The 19,710-nt window shown below is 38.2% G+C and overlaps 2 protein-coding genes across 2 annotated transcripts in view; one reads left to right on the plus strand and one right to left on the minus strand.

The window, feature by feature from the left end:
* Positions 1 to 6,511, plus strand: part of IQCG (IQ motif containing G) — a 77,976-nt gene extending 71,465 nt beyond the window's left edge. Inside the window, exons 8-10 of the mRNA XM_006869379.1 lie at positions 3,391 to 3,522; positions 4,379 to 4,480; positions 6,365 to 6,511. Coding sequence (XP_006869441.1) covers positions 3,391 to 3,522; positions 4,379 to 4,480; positions 6,365 to 6,511 — 381 coding nt within the window. The remainder of the gene's footprint in view (positions 1 to 3,390; positions 3,523 to 4,378; positions 4,481 to 6,364) is intronic.
* A 4,272-nt stretch (positions 6,512 to 10,783) lies between these two features.
* The window catches only part of LRCH3 (leucine-rich repeats and calponin homology (CH) domain containing 3), a 140,647-nt gene continuing 131,720 nt past the window's right edge, over positions 10,784 to 19,710 (minus strand). The window contains exons 20-21 of the mRNA XM_006869380.1: positions 18,513 to 18,590; positions 10,784 to 11,151 (exon numbers count right to left, since the gene is read on the minus strand). Coding sequence (XP_006869442.1) covers positions 11,026 to 11,151; positions 18,513 to 18,590 — 204 coding nt within the window. The 3' untranslated portion in view covers positions 10,784 to 11,025. The remainder of the gene's footprint in view (positions 11,152 to 18,512; positions 18,591 to 19,710) is intronic.

Raw genomic sequence — 19,710 nt, forward strand, 5'->3', positions numbered from 1 at the left:
TTAACCATTCTGTTGATGGGCATTTAGGCTGTCTCCATCTTTTTGACATGTCTCTTATAGATAGCATATTGAAGGATCCTATTTTCTTATCCATTCTGCTCTTTATGTCTCTTAACTAGTACATTTAATCTATTTGCATTCAGTGTAATTATCAGTAGGTCTGGATTGATTGTTGTCATTTTCCTGTGTGCTTTTTTGTGGTACTGCTGGATTCTTTGTTCCACATAATTTTCTATGCTGAGTTCATTTTATTTGTGGGTTTTCTTGTCATTTTTATTTCTGTTATGTTTATATTTACTGCACATTTCTGATTTTCCATTTTTTATTTCAATTTGCAGGTGTATTGTTTTCCTTTGAGATTACACTGTAATCTATTAATTTTTCCCTTGTTTAAAACAGCTTGTTTTATATTGAAATCTACATAACTTCCTTGCCATTGGAAAGTCTGTATCTGCACTATTCCCTCTTTCTGTTTAGTAGTTGACTTTATTATTCATTTGATATCACTGGTTCCCTCTTTTCAGTCTTGTAGGGTTTTTGTTTTTTTTACTTTAAATACTTCTATATCTGTATTAGATTGTTGTTGTTGTTAAATGCCATCGAGTCATTCTGACTCATAGCAATCCTGTGTAGAGTCTCTAAGGAGTGGCTGGTGAATTTGAACCGCTCACCTTGTGATTCAAACTGACTTTGCGGTCCAGTGCTTTATCCCACAGTGCTGCAGGACACAAATTGGTGTTAAGGAGCTCTGGTAGCATAGTGGTTATGAGTTGGGCTGCTAACCTTAAGGTTTAAAACAAACAGTTTAAAACGAACAGCTGTTACATGGGAGAAAGAGGAGGCTTTTTGCTTCTGTAAAGATTTACAGTCTTGGAAACACTTTGCAGGGTCTCTAAGAGTTGGAACCGACTCCACAGCACACCGTGACCTCCAATCTCTACTGGAGTCCTGGTGTGACATTGTGGGTCAATGTGCTGGACTGCATGTCAGTTTGAACCACAAGGTCAGCGGTTCAAGCTCATCAGTTGCTACTTAGAAACCATATACAGAGTCGCTATGGGTCGGAACCAACTTGATGGCACTTCACAACAATGTCTAGATTGAGTTCTGGGTGGTGGTGTCATGTATGGTAATCTCAGGCTGTCTGCTGGTTGTTGTTGGTTCTCAGTCCAAAGAACACCCTTTAGCATTTTTTGTAAAGTTGGTATTACAAATTCCTTTAATTTCTGTTTATCAGGAAATGTCCTAATTTCGCCTTCATATTTGAGGGACAGCTTTGCTGGGTATATGATTCTTGCTTGGCAGTCCTTTTTCTTTCCGAGTTTTGTATACGTCATTTTATTGTCTTCTTGCCTACATGGTTTCTGCTGGGAAATCAGAGCTTAGTCTTATTAGTTCTCCTCTGTAGGTAACTTTTCATTTTTACGGAGCTGCTCTTAGGAGTCTTTCCTGGTCTTTGGTTGTGGAAAGTGTGATCATATGTCATGGTGATTTTCTTTTGGGATCTATCCTGTTTGAGGTTTCTTCAGCTTTTGTATGCTTATCTTCTCATATTTCATGATGTTAGGGAAGTTTTCTTCCAACAACTCTGTGCTTGTCTCTTTTTGTTCTGGAATTCCAAGTTATGTTCTTCATGGTATTTCTCATAACTTTTAGGCTTTCTTTGGATTTTTTCATTCCTTTTTACTGATTGTTCTTCTAGCATATTAATATTGAGAGATTCCTCTTTAAGCTCACTAATTTGGGCTTTTATTGCGTTACAGCTATACCTTAGCCCTTTCAATGTATTGTCTATTTCTGAGATCTTAGTATTAATCTCATGGATTTCTAATTGCAGGTTTTGTTTTGTTTTAAAATTTGCATTTATTTTGTCTGTTTGCTCTTGTAGCATTTTCCTGAATTCTTGTAAAGTTTTTATTGTGTTCTTGCTTTCCTTGATCTATTGATCATTTGAAAGTAGTTAACTGCAAGATGGGCGGTTCAAGCTCACCAGCTGCTCCTCAAAAACCCTATACAGGGTCATTATGGGTCAGAACCAACTCGAGAGCACTTCACAACAACAACAAAAAGAATTTTCTTCCTCAGAAATGTCTGTGTCTTGGTCATTTGTTTTTTCATGTGAGCTAAAATTGTTTGTTGCTTCCGTGGCATTGTTGGATTGTCGTATTTGTAAAAACAAACCACGCAGTTGTTGGACCTGGAGAGGAGAAATCTCCAGGGAGATCCTGCAATTCGAGGGGCTCATGAGGTGGTTGTGGAAGGGATGTGACAGCAGAGTTCCTGGTCCTAGATGAAATAAATGCTTATGGGCCTCAATATTATCTATGTCCAAGGAACTCAATCTGGAAGTCGTTCGTGGGGGCCTTTGATGGAGCTCTTTTCTGTTTCTGTTCAGACCACAGGGAAGTTTGGGGCAGTGTGACTGGTTTAATGCTGATCTGGTGGCTCTGTAGATTTTGTAGGTCTGGAATCAAGCCCACATGAATCCAGGCACCAAAGTGGCACAGCCAGCTCCCAACTCTCCTGCTTGCATGACTCCCAACCACACAGCTCCAAGTTCCTGGAGAGCAAGCTCTGTGCTGCGGGTAGATGAGTTTGGGAGCTGGCCACACTTCTGGTCACCAGGGGAGTGGGGGGCGTGGATAAGGAAACATATCTTTTCCATTGCCTGCTTGAATCTGCTGTACCAGGCCTCCCTTTAGTGCCAAAATGGCTCACAAGATCTGGTCAGCCATTTACCAGTCAGTCTCCCTCTGTCACCATCCTTGCTCGGCCTCTTCTCCCAGTGAGCACTCCATCCACCTAATTTTTCTTCTGAAGCTCAGGATGTTAGAATTTCCATCTGTTTAATTTTTCTCTCGTATCTTTGTTGTAGAGGGTCCAGTGTGCATCTGCCTAGTCCACCATCTTTCTGGAAGTCTCCCCTGATTTTAAATTGAGTAATAATATATCCTGGTGGGACAGTGGTTCAGCACTCAACTTTTAACTAAAAGGTCCATAGTTCAAACCCACCAGCTGGTCTACATAAGAAAAGTGTTGGCAGTCTGCATTCATAAAGATTTACAGCCTTGGAAACCTTACAGGAAGTTTTACTCTGTCCTGAGTTGCTATAAGTTATTACCAAATTGACAGCAGTGAGTTTGGTGCCAGACTATACATCCATGTAACCACCACCCAGATTGAGAAATAGAGCATGTGTAGCATCTCGGAAATCTCCCTTATGCCCCCATTCCCAATCAGTAAACTGTCCCTGCCCCTAGTAGTAACCACTGTTCTGAGTCACGTCACTGTACATAGTTTTCCTGTTCTTAAATCTTACATAAATGGGATCCTACAGTATACATTGTATTGTGTTTAGTGGAAGCTATGTTTAATGTTCTTTCCAAACAGAAACTTGAGGAGAAGCTAGAGTTCTGGATGGAGAAATTTGATAAGGACACAGAAATGAAACAGAATGAACTAAATGCTCTCAAAGCTGCAAAGGCCAGTGACTTAACACACCTTCAAGACCTTGCAAAGCTGGTAAGGAAGTAGAACCTCATTAGTGTTCAGCTGCTTGTTGAAGAGTGACAGCTACGTTACAGCAGTGGGGCAATACCACTTTAAATCAAAGAGTGGATGTGCACCTGTAAGCCAATGGGACGTTTTTACCTAACGATGGTAATGATAACTGCAGCAGTTAACATTTATACTCGTGTGTTCTGTACCAGGCAGTCGTCTAGCATTTTATATACACTTCAGTTAGCCCACAACCACTCCTTGAGATATAGGTACTATTAATACTACTTTATGGTCTCTGAAGACAATTTGTAAATGATGATTTCTAAAAAACTTTTAATTCTAAGTTCACCATTGCATAAGTGTTATTGTTGTTAAGTGCTGTCGAGTTGGTTCTGACTCATAGCGACCCTGCATTGGGTTTCGGAGGAGCTACTGGTGAGATTGAACTGGCAACCCTGCAGTTCAAACCAGCTTTGTGGTACAGTGCTTTATCCTACAGCACCACATCAGGGCTTCTAAGTGTAGAACTCCCCAGGTTTCTGCCTGCTGTATGTGTATATTCTAGCACACTTGTTTATATATATATATAGTCACATTATTTAAGGTTCACAAATCACACATTAAACTATCTCATTTTTATGAAAGAACTTAAAAATTGAATTTGAATTACTCAAACTGAAAAAATGTTGCGAGCCTGTGAATATAATGTTAGTATGTGAATATTTGCAATCTAGGAATTCCTGTGTCTTTTTTTTTTTTTGGTTCATCTTTAGATTTGTCATGCTTTATTTAAAATTTTCTATGAAAAGTTTATGTGGGCTGGCCCACAGCTTAGCTGTTGAGCACTGTGAACCCATGAATAATGCCTGTCTTGCAGCTAAGGGAGTACGAACAGGTCATCATTGAGGATCGGATGGAAAAGGAGAAGTCGAGGAAGAAGATAGAACAGGAAGACTTGGAATTAAGGAGCGTCTTAAAGGTAGAAAGCCCCAATTAACACTGAGGAGCAGTGAGCAGTTCATGATCAACCACAGAGCAGTTTCCCACAGATCTGTGAGGAAGCACAGTCTCTTACTGGGATTTGTCAGTAGTCAGTCCAGGGTGCAGACACAGTTACATTGCCTGCTCTTTATCTGGGAGAAAAAGAGGTGCTTAGTGGTGAAAGTAAAACCTAGAATTTGTACCTTGAAGTCAAATTTAAGAATACTACTTTTAACTCAAAACAGCACATGACCTTTTTTATTCTTACTGCTTCTTAAAATCCTGTAAATTAATCATTGCAGGCTATCTGTTAGATCCTGAAAAACGTTGGTTATCTTTCTGGCTTGGAAATATTCACCAGAGTCTGTGACCTGCCCATTTCATTACCACTAATAAACACACGGTAGCGTAGTGGTTACGAATCGGGCTGCGAACCTTAAGGTCAGCGGTTCGAAACTACCAGCCGCTCCGCGGGAGAAAGATGAGGCTTTCTACTCCCCTAAGGATTTACACCCTCGGAAACCCTGTACAGGGTCGCTATGGGTCGGAACCGACTCGACGGCACTTAACAACAACAACAATAAACACACACACACACAAAGTAGTATTACTGCACTGCTGGTGTGGCTCTGTGGGTTAATGCACCAGACTGCAAAGCCATTTGAACTGCAAGGTTGGTGGTTCAAGCTCACCAGCTGCTCCTTGGAAACCCTGTATAGGGTTACTATGGGTTGGATCTGACTTGATGGCAACAGTACACAAAAGTTTGTATATTTAAAATACCTCAACATATTTTCTGAACTAAATGGAGGTAAGCAATTCAGAAAAAATGTAGAGGTATTTTAACTTTATACAAACTTGTGTGTATTGTTGTTGTTATGTGTCGTGGAGTCAGTTCTGATTCATAGAGACCCTCTACAGGGTTTCCAAGGCTGTAAATCTTTACAGGAGCAGAAAGCCTCTGTCTCCCACAGAACAGCTGGTAGTTTCAAACTGCTGACCTTGCAGTTCACAGCCCAATTCGTAACCACTATGCAACCAGATCTCCTTTGTGTGTATTAGTGGTAATGAAATAGACAGGCCACAGACACTGGGGAATATTTCCAAGGCAGAAATATAAAGTAAGATGATCTGAAATGGTTATTCAGAGGATTGTCTACAAGAGGGTTACTTGTTAAGATCTTACTGTGTAAACTGTAGTCTGGGTTCTATATTGAAGAGTAAAGTATGCAAAATCCAAATTAGGAGAGATTTAGATGTATAATTAACAAGTATTTCTTGAGTTTCTGTTATATTTTCCATTTGTCAGGGTTCCTTGATTTAGAAACAAAATGTACGAATTTACAGACCATCTTGTTTTAGGTTTAGAATAATTTTAGCTTACTAGCCCAGATAGTATTCATAACAGTAATATTTACAACTGAGATATTCACGAGTTAATTTAAAAAAAAAGAGATTGGTACTTTAATGAGTAAAGATATTAAATACACCAAGAAATCTTTTGAAGTTACAGGTTATTTTTTGATCAAGAGCTTGCTCTTGCCCTGGTTTATTCCTTCTGGATGAAATGGTTCTAGAAATCCAACCTTGGGTTTTTACAAAGGGCAGGAGCACAAATAAGTTAGGGTTCTAAGTGTAAAGGAAAAAGTGGCCTAGTCAGATTCCCTTCATTTTACACTGGTTAAATGTACTCAAGAGCACATGGCTTCAGGCTCTCGGTTCTGCACAATAGCATCACTGGAATGAACTTGCCTGACCTCGTCCATGTCCAGAGAGAGATCACTATCCAGACAGAAGTTAATTGACCTAAGAATAATTGTCTTATATGGAAAGGATGTCACGCATACTACAAGTTTCACCTGCTCCCCCCCTTCTCTTCCAGCTCCAAGCCTGGTGGCGTGGCACTGTGATACGGAATGAGATTGGGTCTTTCAAGATGCCGAAGAAGGATAACAGTGATAGCAAGGATTCCAAGGGTAAAGGTAAAGGCAAAGGCAAAGACAAGGAGAAACGGAGAGGCAAGAAGTGACCAAGTTCTCTTTTGTCTTTTCCTCTGACAATCTGGAGATGGAGAAGAGGACTTGAAGAAAAGAAACATCTTTAAGTAGAGCAGATAACTCATTTTATTGGTTTTTTCATATATATTCCCAGGTGACACCTGGCTATCTCACTTTGTTATATTAGTTTTTAAGCCCTGAATTAAGATTAGCCATCGATCTAGGGCTTCCTCATATTTTGATAAAATCTTGGTGGGAATAAGTGTTTTGTTTCCAGAAGCCTTCTACAGATTCTTCTCACTCTGTATTACCAGAAAGTACATTAAGGGTTTAGTGACAGTGGTGCATTAAAGCTTCTGCTATTCCTGTTCAATTCTGTGACCCTATCTAACTTCTCTATAGTGAAAACATTCCTTAGGAGCAAAAGTAATGAAGTGTTCAGTAGCAGTGATTACCAAATGGTGTTTGTAAAGTGTCCAGCATAATATATACACAGTAACATGTTAATAAATGTTAGTTTCTTCCCTTCTTTTAGATTTATTATCATTTTATAAACAAAGAGCTGGGATTAGTTTTTATTGGGCAGGGGTAAGACATGGAATGGGATAAAATGTAATCTATCCTGTATTAGAAGCTGCTTTCTGGGCAACAGGTAGTGTACGTGGCTGATAGAATGACAACCACAGACAGTAAGGATGGTGGGAGTATGTGTGTGTGTGTGTGTTTTAGGCTCATTTGAAGGTATTTTTAGTGAGACACAGCACTCTGTACCTGTTGCTGATTCAACAGTTCCCACCGTATAGGATATTATGACTAATAGGTAAGGCATGTAAAAATACCTCATGTATGCCTGATCCATAGTAATAGCTGATTAGAATGAATCTCCTGGGTCATTACTGCTTTGGCTTATCAGGACACTAAAGCTCTCTTATATATAGCACAGCTGATAATTTCTGAAAGTTGTTGTAATGTGTCACATATATTTCATGAGTTAAGCCTTATGTCCAACTCCATATTTAGGGCCACCCTGATACTTGAGAGTAAATCTTATCTCATGAACCCATTATGTGGATTCAGTTTCTATCATGTTCCTTCAAGGAATTAAAAACCCATTTCTCGATTCATCTTTTTGACAAGGAAATCATGCTTTAGGTGTGTACATTTTCAAATCAGCCTTTATTTCATGCTACTGAAGTACTGGTTTTTATTTAATGTCAATGTGTAAGGTAGTATACAGGCAATTAAAAATAGCATACATGATATTGACATATTTATACTTACTTAGACATTATGTAATTATTTACAGACATACAAATATAAGACAATGTTTAAAAAATCTAATTACATGCTTACAACATTTCCAGAAATAAGATGAAATATGATGTAAACCATTTCACTGCAATATGTATATAAAAAGGCTTCTAAATACCCATGTTTTCCTTCATTTCTATAACCATTTCAGTGCTTAGTTTAAAAAAAATTCATCAGACTCTTCAGCATAGTCAGTTGCATATTAGTCACTGTAGAGCTGCAGCAAGTCAGAGAAACCAAACTCCTCGATTAGGGCTACGGTTGTATTTAGCAAGCTATTAAAGAAAATGACCTATTGCTTAGCATTTTCCTACTCTGGGGCTAGCCAAGAATTAAGTTCTCTCCTTCCAGGGCTCATAGAAGCAGCAGTCAAAAACTCAAATGATGTTTTGCACTGGGCAAATCTGCTGTAAAAGACCTCTTTAAAGTGTTAAAAAGATGTCTACAATCACCTCATATGCATGTGAAAGCTGGACAATGAATAAGGAAAACCAAAGAACTGATTCATTTGAGTTGGGTCAAGTAGGTATCAGTGAAAATACGGAAGACCCTCAACAAGATGAAATGACAACAGTGTCTGAAATAATAGGCTCACAAGTAGGAATGATTGTGACAATGGTTCAGGATGGTGCAGTGTTTTATTCTGTTGTTTATGGGGTTGCTGTAAGTTGTAAGCAACTCAATGACATCCAACAACTTCCATGATTTGTGTTCAGACCTAGCTATCCTAAGACAAAATTGGTTTAGAGTGCTAATAAACACACGAGTTTGAGAGCCTGGGCACGTAACTGCTTATTAAATGCTCTGTAGTTGACAGGGGCTCTGCCAGTGTGGGCACTCGGCCTTTCTTCACTCACACTTTCAGTGCTGACCTGGATGGTCAGGTGGAACTGATACAAGGGTCAATTTCATCTTATTCTGGGGTGGTGGTGGTGTTGTTAAGTGCTGTCGAGTCAGTTCTGACACATAGTGACCCCGTACAGGGTTTCCAAAGAGCAGCTGGTGAGCTTGAATTGCTGACCTTGTACTTCAAACGGACATTACAGTCCAGTGCATCAACTTGCAGTGCCACACAAGGACTCCAGGTGGCTGGATACAGGACTGGCATTTAGTGTTTTGTTGTTAAGTGTTGTTAAAATTCTTTCGACTCACAGTGACCCTGTATAGCATTTGAGCAGAAAGCCTCATCTTTCTCTCATGGAGTGGCCGGCAGGTTCAAACAGTGGACCTTGTGGTTCTCAGTCCAGTGCTTATCGTATGGGGCTTCCTCATTTCCAGTTTAATGTTTGTTGTTGCCAAGTGCCTCGAGTCAGCTCTGACTCATAGTGACCCTGTGTAGGGTTTCTGAGGAGCAGCTGGTGAGTTTGAAATGCCGACATTGCGATTCAAACCGACTTTGTGGTTTAGTGCTTATCCTACAGTGCCACACCAGGACTTTGCTTAATGTTTGCTGTTGTTAAGTGCTGTTGAGTTGGTTCCAACCCATAGCGACCACGCATAGGGTTTCCAAGCAGCAGATTGGAGCTTGAACAGCTGAGCTGGTGGTTCAGACCAACTTTGCAGCGACACATTAACCAGCAGTGCCACACCAACACCATTCCAAGTTTACTACTGGGTAAAAACTTACAGTTTGAAAACACAACAGCTGTATGGGTCATGTGGGTCTGTCTGGTGCTGTCAATGTAATGGTCCTGGCTTGAAACATTTATTAAGACACTGTTGACATTGCTGTTTTTGTTCCCTGAGGGCCCTGAATCTTTGGGTTTTTGAGTTCAGATGTTCTATCATTTTAAATGAGGGCAAGGTGTTCTGATAAACTTTTTTTTTTCTCTGCCAGACAAGGCAAAAACATTATTTTAACTAATCAATGTGAATTTATCCAAAACTTTTAGATACTTCATTTACATGATAAGAATAGGAATAATTTTATGCTAAAATGCATGCATTGATAAAGACAATCCAAATCCAAAACCTAGGTACCTAGTACCTTCACTTATTTGGTTTGCAAAAGTAGTGAATACCAAAGATATCACGGACAACCAAAAGGGGTTTAAAATAAACAGAAAGAAAAACCCAAGTGGCTTAACGCTGAATAAAGGGCTCCTTTCTTACCCTGAGCCCCTGACCCTTCACTCCACCACATTTACTATGAGGGGGCTTCCAAAGTTTGTAGAAAAGTGGAGTTAAAAGATAATGTCATCTTCCACGAATTTTTTCAAGCTCCCTTATATATAAGGCACTAGTGGTGCTACATGGGAAGCTAGCTGAAAAGGTGGGAAGTTGTTTTTAAAATGCCCTAAGTGCTTTAATTCCCCTGTGGGAACTGGCAGTTGCTCTGTGGAGCCAATGGCCGTGCTGCAGAGTGGGTCTGCGAGCAGCCGGAGGATTTAGAGCCTGTGTCTCCATACAGTGCTGGCACAGCAGCATAGGTGGTGGCCGGCTGCAGCTGGGGGAGGCCTAGGACACTGAGCTGAAGTACAAATGCGTTTGCTGTGACGTTTTATTATGCAAAACCTCATGCTAAAGGCTTTCTGTATTTTTGTTTTGCCTTTGACAAAATAGTCCAAGTAGCCATACATAATAAACCTTTTGATTTTAAACATGACTGAAAAAACAACTTAGGACATTGCCCCCAAAACTATGTAAGTACAAGCTAAGAAGAGTGGTCTCCAAGATATGAAAAACACCTGGAACGTTTGGTGAAAAAATTCAGATTCCCAGGTCATGACCCAAACCTACTTACTGAGAATCTGTATGTTAGCAAATGCTCCAGGAAGAGTCTAATGAACAACCTAGTCCCCAAATCAGTGGAATGGTCATGTGTTGGAAACAGGTGAAAAATAATAGCATGCTGTCCCTTCAAGAGAGCCAAACAGCTTTCTGAGGAGATATTCTTCCTGGTGTACGAAATAAGCTTTATCTCTAAAAAAGCACAGCCAGTTTAGGCTTTGCTGAAGGACTCTCAATAATGACTGAATTTTTAACAAATTGACAGAATTAACTTTCATATGAGAAAAACCAACTGGTGTCTTGATAAAAAAAAAAATTTCAGTGGACAATGATAGAACCTCCCCTAAAATGGAGAAATGAAGCAAAACATTCCTGGTTAGGAATCATGGGAACAGTCCCTTCAAAGAATACGTAAGCGCTGTGTGTAAGCAGGTGGCTGGCAGCAGCAATCATGATGTCCTGATCCTTGTTTTGGCCAGGTCAAGGCCCAAATCCCGGGGAGTCCTTAAATAGCAGATAACTGGTGCTGCTGTTGCTTGGGCGGAGCTAGTTCCAGGAGAGCCTGGACCGTCACTGCAACCTGGCTCAAACCTTTCTCTTCTAAAATGTGGAGAGGCAAACATAATTGTTCCTGAAATGGGACAACGTAACAAAAACAAAAGAGAAAGTACGATGAACATCACCAAACTGAAAGGAAAAAATAAGCAACCCTTCTCCCCTCCCCTCATAATAATCTTCTGAGATAGGAAAAGTCAGTACCCCGAGAAACTGATTTCTATACATGTGAGTTACACGGAGAAAAGATACTTTCAGTAGTACTGGCATCAAGTTCAAATTAGTATGTTCCAGGGACTGTTACTTTATTCACTAATACAACTAAGAGGACATACAAGTCATTTTGAAAATTGGAAAATAGACAAGTTGCATATACTGATACATACACACCACAAGGAAGAACAGAACACTGTGGAATGAAAACAGCACCCTTCATCCCTGATACATACAAGGATAATGAGGCAGGTGAAAACTAGAAAAAAAGTTCCAGGTTACCAGAAGGCTCAAGTCTGTGAGAGGGAAAATTTTAGGAGAAAGCACATAGGAAATTACATACCAGAGGCTGCAAAATGGTTTCATGACAGGATTCAGATCGCATAAGCAAGGAGTGCCCGCTCTCTGCACTATAATCCTGATTCGGAAACCAGGAGGGAGCATACTGAAGAAACTGAAGAGCAGCCTGAGCACTTGAGGTGAATGCATTTAGAGAAACTTTCCCCTATTTGGATAATTTGTGGGAGAACCAGTATGAACGAGGAATTACAGAATAAAAAAAAAAAGGAACATCTTAATTCCCACATACAGAAAGTGTTTACACGTTTAAGGAAGTTAAAATATTTATGTCTTGTCTCTATCAATTCTTTTGGTTAGTCCTGTATAAGATTATAAGGCAAATCTTATAAATAACACTTTTTTTTTAACTGTAAGACTAAATATTCAGAAAGACATCATTACTGTCAGAAAGGATAAAAAAACAAAACAAAAATAACCCAGTTGATTCTGACTCATAAGGATCCCACAGGACAGAGCAGAACTGCCCCACAGGGTTTCCAAGGCTGCAAATCTATGGAAGAAGACTGCCACATCTTTCTCCTAGATGCGGTGGGTTTGAACTTCCAACTTTGATTAGCAGCTGAGTGCTTAAAAACTGGGACCACCAGGGCTCCTTCACAAATTAAAGGTAGAATTACAGTTCTGCTGAGAGAGACTATACATATTTATTAAAGAAGAAAATGGATTCATCTCTGCTTTATATATTCTTTCTCTGACACTATAACATAGTGTCACTAAAAAGCAGAGACGAATCCAGCTACCTTCTTTAATAATAGTGACACTATCTTACGTTGGAGTCCTGATGTGGCACTGTAAGATAATGTACTGGAATCACAGGCTTGAACCACAAGAGCAGTGATTTAAGCCCATCAGTCAGTGCTCCCCAGAAACCCTACATAGGGTCGCTTGAGTCAGAATCGAGTTGATGGCATTTAACAACAACCACCACCATCTTCTGTTACTAGGAAGGTTTCCAGAAACAGATGCAATTAAAAATATAACAAGTATTTATTTTTGATGCAGTTATTGGTACTTATGCTTCTTAATTTTTTAAATACTTATTTTAATAAGGTAACTACAATCTTTTTTTAAAAAAAACTGCAAACTTCTGATCTCATAAAACTATAAAACTAGCAACTTTGTATGAATACTTTTTATTTCAACTGTAAGAATAGATTAATTATATGGAAAATGATCTGTAAGGTATTTTGCTTTGAAGAGACTTTTTTTTCCTCCAAGGTAGATTCCCTGCTCTCTTCATGGTAGGGTCTATGACCTTTGAGCCCAGTAGCTTAGGAATTCCCTTAGAGGCCACCTGCTGTCTAGATACACACTGAATTTCCAGCCAGTTTACAGGGAATACTGAGCACTGTCGAGGGAAAGCACCATCACGAGCCCTATACCACAAATGATTTCAGGTCTTGCTTTTTCTGCTAGGTGTTTTTTTAAAAGGGACAAAACTCCACAAAACTCTGAGAATGATCACTGACTCAGAGACATTTGAAAAACAAAACCAACCCAAACCCCAATTACTGAAAGGCACTCCGACTGTGTAAAACTGGAGTTTTCATCACAGTGTCAACGTTGCAGCATTAACAGGGGACAGTCTATGGAGGAAAACCAGAGCAATCAGATCCCCAGCTGAGTTTTGCAATGGGAATATCAAGTTTCAAATTGTTCCTTATGATCTTTCATACTTGAGTTCAGTTACTCAGTTTTGTTAGCACAGTTCAGGAGATTCCTGATTGTTCCAGGAATATCATTTTTGAGAACTAGTATCTAGTATCTATTATAAAGTAGTTTTAAGCATTAAGGTCCAGAAGTTAGTATACTAACCATTCTGTAACAGCAAAATTCAATGTCTTGGATACAGAACAGAGACCACTATCCAATATCTTACCTGCTCTACTAACTACAAAACACAAGCTCATCTATCAAAATGATTCTAAAACACTGGAAATTACATAAGTTCCATTTTAAATTCTAACTAGGATTCTAGATGTGCATCTCAGTGACAGTCAGCTCCAGAGATGCTCCTTGTATACTGTTCTAAATGTACACACTGGGCTCAGAATAGGGACCTTTGGACTAAACATTCTAACCAAATTAAAATTATTAAGATCAAAGAGCCAATGTTTCTCAAATGTCCCTACAGTCAGTACTATGCCTGCCAATAAAACGAGGGTTCCGATGTCAGGGTCCAGTCCATGCAGAGATGTAAGAGGCCCCTGAAAACAACCAGGAAGGGCACAAATATTTTCTTTATAAGCAGCTGTTGAAATTGTTGAGCCACTCAAATTGTTAACACTTAAGGTGTGTTGAGGCAAGGAAACATGGTCAGAGGGGAACATTCTGTCATCTGGGACAAAAGTTCCAATGCCATATTCTAAATACAAGCTGATGATTGTATCTAAAAATACTATAGCATTTAGCACTTAAAAAAAAAAAAAAAAGTCAGAGGCCAGGAGAATGATCAGGAGAAAAATTGCTGGTCAATGACTCTTTTTTTTTTAGTGATCAGAAAACTTACTAATGTGATGGGCTGCTCACTGATACGTGAGGAAGGACTGACCTCCTTTACTGGATAGCTCTTTGATGAATCAAAAATAAAAAGCACATATACAAATAATACAGTATTAGGGTATAAATTGTACTGAAATGCAATCTTTCAGCTAGAGGGGAAAATCCAGTAGTAAAACATACAGAGAGTTAACATTAAAGTACAATAAAATGCCACAAAACCCAGAAGGTGGACAGACAGAGAGACAAAACTGGATTCTTCTGAATGTGCCCCAAGAGAAAGTAGTGTTTCAACAGTTCTTTTAACGCTGAGGTTTAGCTGAAGGATGTCGGAAGGGGAACAAAGATTGTCCTGTCCAAAGTGTGAGCAGGAAAGGAAAACAGAAAAACAAAGTCAGTGGATCAGAAATGCAGATTTAAGAATTCAAAAGTATGATTATCTCAATCATATTCTAAGAAACATACCTTATAACCTTTTTACTATGATGAATGAAAACAAAAGTCTGAAAAACAAAACTAGAAAGACTCCTCTATGTTTTGAGCTTGATTTTACAACTAACCCACAGAATTAAACTGGCTTGTTGGTGACAGTTCTGATTATTAAGGATGTAATGTGATGCTGGCTTATGGTGTGTGAGGTCTCTGAGTGATTAGGTCTGTACAAGGCAACAACTGCTTTCTTGACTCTCATTCTTCCCTATTAATTAAAAGGAAAAGAGCCCGAAGCAAAGACAAACTCTGGTGGTGAATTGAGGTAAGTTTAAGAAAAAGCCAAATAATCAAGAAAGCTTAAAAGATGAGGGCAACCTAATATTTTAAGGAAATTTACTACTCAGAAGCCAGGTGTGTTCAATGACCTGGAGTTCTTCTAAAATGCAACTCGATCCTAAGTCCAATGTACTAATACCTACAAAATGATTTCAGAGCTGTAGGGGGTCTTAGAACCTGACAATAGGAAACTATTCTTTAACACATGTAACAATAGCTCTAAGACATAAAATATTAGATTCAAATTGAAGTTTTTACCACCCACTCTAGTTTTCTGAATGTAATGTAGTTAATAAAAACATAATAAAGCGAATACTCTTCAGAAGTTTCTAATAGTCACCTTATTCTTTAGTGCTTCATAAATTTACAATGTGTAACACTTTAAAATTTTTACTGGGAAGGGAAATGGTTTGCCTTTATAAATATTTCCTGGACATATTTATAATATTAAATTTTAGGTTTTAAAAAAGTGATTATCACAGCTTTGATTTTCTTTTTAAGTCAAACCAAGCAACTGGGAATGTTTAAGTTAAACAGTCAGAATGCCCAGAAGTAGGGCAGATCAAAAGAGGAAGGAAAGGTATGGATTTCCTCTTTTGTTTTGTGGTAGAGGGACCGGAGGGATGTTAGACTGAACCTGTTAAGTTTGGCTAGTTCTCATTTTCCTTCACTTTGTTCTATGCAGATGATCAATTTTTTAGCAGAAGTAGCAGCATAACAGGAACCCATGTAAACGTGGTGGTCGTGGTGGTGGTGGTAGGGGCTTGGGTGGAAGGCAGGGGACAAGGAAGAGGTAGCCAATGTGAAATGTCCATTTCCTCTTTCTGGCATAGTCGTCAGATTGGGAGGAAGGATGGATCACTGACTCTAGTCTCACCACCCTGGAAAAACACCGAGTCTTCTATAATTCCATTTTTTCTATCTCTGTAGCTGCTTTTAAACAACAAAGCTTTGATAGGAAAAGGGCAGGGTGACCAAGGATAGGCAAATGCTGAATTCAATGTGTGCTTTAAGACAGAGTTTTTATATTTTGCTGATGGACAGAATTCAAATGTAGGGGCTTTAAAGCGGCTGAGACAGATGCTGGTGCTCTAAGACCCAGTGGACAGGTATAACTTAACCAAACACAAACCCTGTGGCTGTTGAGTTGATTCAGACTCACGGCAACCCTACAAGACAGAGTAGAACTGTCCCATACGGTTGGGTTTCCAAGGCTGTAATCTTTAGGGAAGCTGACTGCCAGAAAGAGTGGTCGGTTAAAACTGCCTACCTTCAGTTAGCAGTGGAGTGCTTAACCACTGTGCCACCAGAGCTCCCTGTGGATAGCTATAATGACTGGGAAAGTTGTTAACAGGTTTTGATGTAGGTTAAGTCTGCTAGCATGTCTTGTTTATGTGGGGCGTTCTTCAGCACTCTTCACTCTAGGTGCACAGTGCCTGTAAATTCTGTGGCTCCCATGCCCTGTATGAACCCACACTATGTCCTCTTGCTCAAAGACATTATGGTTTGGAAGTGGAGCACATTTGTGTAATGTGATGATTAGGTAGGAACACCTTTAGTAGGGAGAAAGAAGGGAGGCACTAAACATGAATATACAATAGAAAAGTTGGCCTGCTTGCTAATATGGAGAAAATGCACGCTGCTTGTTTCAAAGTCTTAGTAAACATGCTCTCAAGATCTTTAATATAGGCCTTTTCATTTATCAGCATTAAAGAGATGATGTTTTTAGAAAATAGTATCTAATATAAAAATGAAAACACTTGGCTTTGAATTTGTCCACAGAACAAGAAAAATTTAATAACTACTACTAAATTTAAATTTCAGTTCTTTTATAAATCAGGTTTAAAAACAAAACAAAACAAAACCCTGTCCCCAACCCCAAATAAATAATTTGTAGAATCATGAACTCCTTAACAGAAGCAAAAGAATCATGAGGAAATCACCCTAACACAGATGACCTAAGGAACTGAGCTCGTCCACTTTTTAACCCGTGAATGAGCTGATAAAGAAGTTTGCTCATTGGGCAAGTGATACAGTAGCGTTCTGTCCCTTTCAACTCTTGGCTAGTTAAAACAGAGGCATGATGAACTGGGTGCAAGAGAGCATTAAGATGATAAAAGCTACTGGGACAGCGGCTTAATTTTACTAGAAACCAGAGTTGTCTTTCCTGGGGGTGGGGCAATCCTGGATTTCTGACAGAAGGTGACAGAAGAATCAGGCCTTTTCTTTTTGAATGCTGGACTAAATAAGTATGTTAAGAATTATTAACGGTTAATGAAAAAAAAAAAAATTGCGGTAAGTTGCTTATTTCTTTAAATGTGTCTAGACATCACGTCATTAACTATAATATTCATTAAGAGTACAATAAGGAGTCCTGGTGGCACAGTGGTTAAAGCAGTGAGGTACTAAGCAAAAAGTAAGTGGTTCTAAGCCACTAGCTGCTCCACAGGAGAAAGACAGCACTGGAAACCCTACAAGGTTGCTAAGAGTTGAAATTGACTCAATGGCAACAGGTTTAAGAGTATTATGCTTAGTTAACAGAATAGTGGTTTTTTTAAAAAGGCAATTAAATAAAACACGTATCAAGTTCTTTCCCCTTAATTTCATTTACGAAGTTTAACTATCTATGCTAATAAATTATAATAAAGCTATTACTGAGAAACCTATAAACCTAACAGCAGGAAAGTGGCCTAGAAACGGTCTTTTGTGTGCTAAACTCAAAAGTACTCTAGTGAACTTAGTGCATAAAGTCAGTAAGCTCTGTAATTCAGTTAGTAGTATTGTTCTACTGCTACTTACTCTGGATGATGGTACTATATGTTAACATTAGGGGAAGCTGGGTGAAGTATACACTGAAATTTTCTGTATTATTTTTGCAACATTTCTGTAAGTCTGAAATTATTTCAAAATAATTTTTTATATGTTATTCAAGCAAGTGTTGAAGAAGCCACGGAAGCACTATTAATCTGAAATGCACACAATTTGAAGGGTACTTTTTCTTATATATATAATTAATTTTTAGTTAACTAAAAGTTAGCTAGTTGTTGTATAGGCATTTTCCAAGTAAACACAGAGTAAGTGGGGATGTTTGGGAAAGGCTGATATTTGTTGTTGTCCAGTTGGTTCTGACTTACGACGGTCTCCTGTCTAACAAGACAAAACGCTGCCCTGTCCAGCACCATCTTTGTGATCACTGGATGCTGGAACCCTGTCTCAGCTATTGTGTTAATAGGGCAAATGGATTATTTTTGGTGATTTACTTATTTATATATATTGTGGCACAATGTAATTATTAAAATTTATATATGTATGATTTCTCAGCTTAATTCTTAGAAACTATTAAAGAAAAACTGTTCAAAAGTATACTATGACTGACTTTAGTAGTTCAATGAAACATTTACATTTTGTTTAATATATTCAAAATTTAAAAAAGTTTGGGTTAAAGAACCTATTTTCAAAAGTATGACATTTTCTCATAATTATCAGCTTAGTTCAGAGATAGTGCTACAAAATTTTAGAGATTCACATTTTTGAAAGATTTTAAGAAAATAACACCGAAGTTTATTTAAACAATGTGAAAAATGATGTATTTATTACCTGAGGTACTCCAATTTTTCTGCAAGCTTCTAGGAAATTTTCCACATTTCGTCTACATTTTGCCATTGTTAATTTAGGCTGCAAAGAAAGAAAATTAGGTTACCAGCCAATTTTTAAAAACTTTGGCTAACTTCAAAAAATACTTTCTAAGTGTTTCATAAAATTATACTGTTCTAGAACAGGCGTCAGAGTAAGCTTTTCCTGAAGGACCATATAATAGATATTTTGGGTCCGAGGGCTATATGATCTCTGTTGCAACTACTTAACTCTGCTATTTGAGTTAATGAGAAGCTCTAACAATAAGTGTGCTGCTCAAATAAAACTTTATTTACCAAAATACAGGTGGCTGGCCATGGGCCGTGGTTTGCCAATCTCTATTCTAGATATCTGGCTTTTTGTAAGGCAAAATACTAAGTGAAAAATGTGAAGGAAGGAGAGAGTAGTTTTTTGTTATTTCTTATTCCATTTTAAAGCAATATACATTTAAAATCTGATTATCCTCAATTTAAATTTGGAGGATGGCAATAAAATGAATTATACCTTCATCATTCATATATAATCACAATTAGCACTTTGATCCATTTACTTTTTTAAAAAGAATATGTATATTTAAAACCAATAGCCTTTGCTCAGAAACTGGTTATAGATATATTTCAATGAAAACATTTACATTTTGCTTAATATATTCAAATTTTAAAAGTTTGGGTTAAAGAACCTATTTTCAAAAGGATGACATTTTCTCATAAAAGTTTCCCTAAGTACTAACTACAAACTTGTTTTCTGAAAAGCTTTCTAATGACTGGAAACATCAGAGTTGTATCACATGACTCAAAGCTGTGACAAGGTTTTTCACCCAGTTGGTTATAATGGGATACAATGTAAGGGAAAAAATTAATTTCATTTCCCAAAATGATTAACAAACTCAACTGGATCAATTAATTAGTTGGTTTCCAATTATGTTCAAGCATCAGGCATGGATGTCAGATGTTTGGAGGGCGTATGACCTACAGTTTTTACAAGGGTAAACTGATGAAAGCCTATAAGACACCACTAGAGAAGAAAAGCTATCTGTATATATCTAGGTTTTCTTCAAAGGTGGAATTAAGAACAATTTGTCATGAGAAGAGGGAAAACAAAGGAGATAAATAATAGTGAAAAGTAGTAATAATTTTCAAATTTTAAGTTGAAAAACTTTCAA

The sequence above is a fragment of the Chrysochloris asiatica genome, unplaced genomic scaffold (assembly GCF_000296735.1).
Source record: "Chrysochloris asiatica unplaced genomic scaffold, ChrAsi1.0 scaffold00130, whole genome shotgun sequence".
NCBI classification, from domain to species: Eukaryota; Metazoa; Chordata; class Mammalia; order Afrosoricida; family Chrysochloridae; genus Chrysochloris; species Chrysochloris asiatica.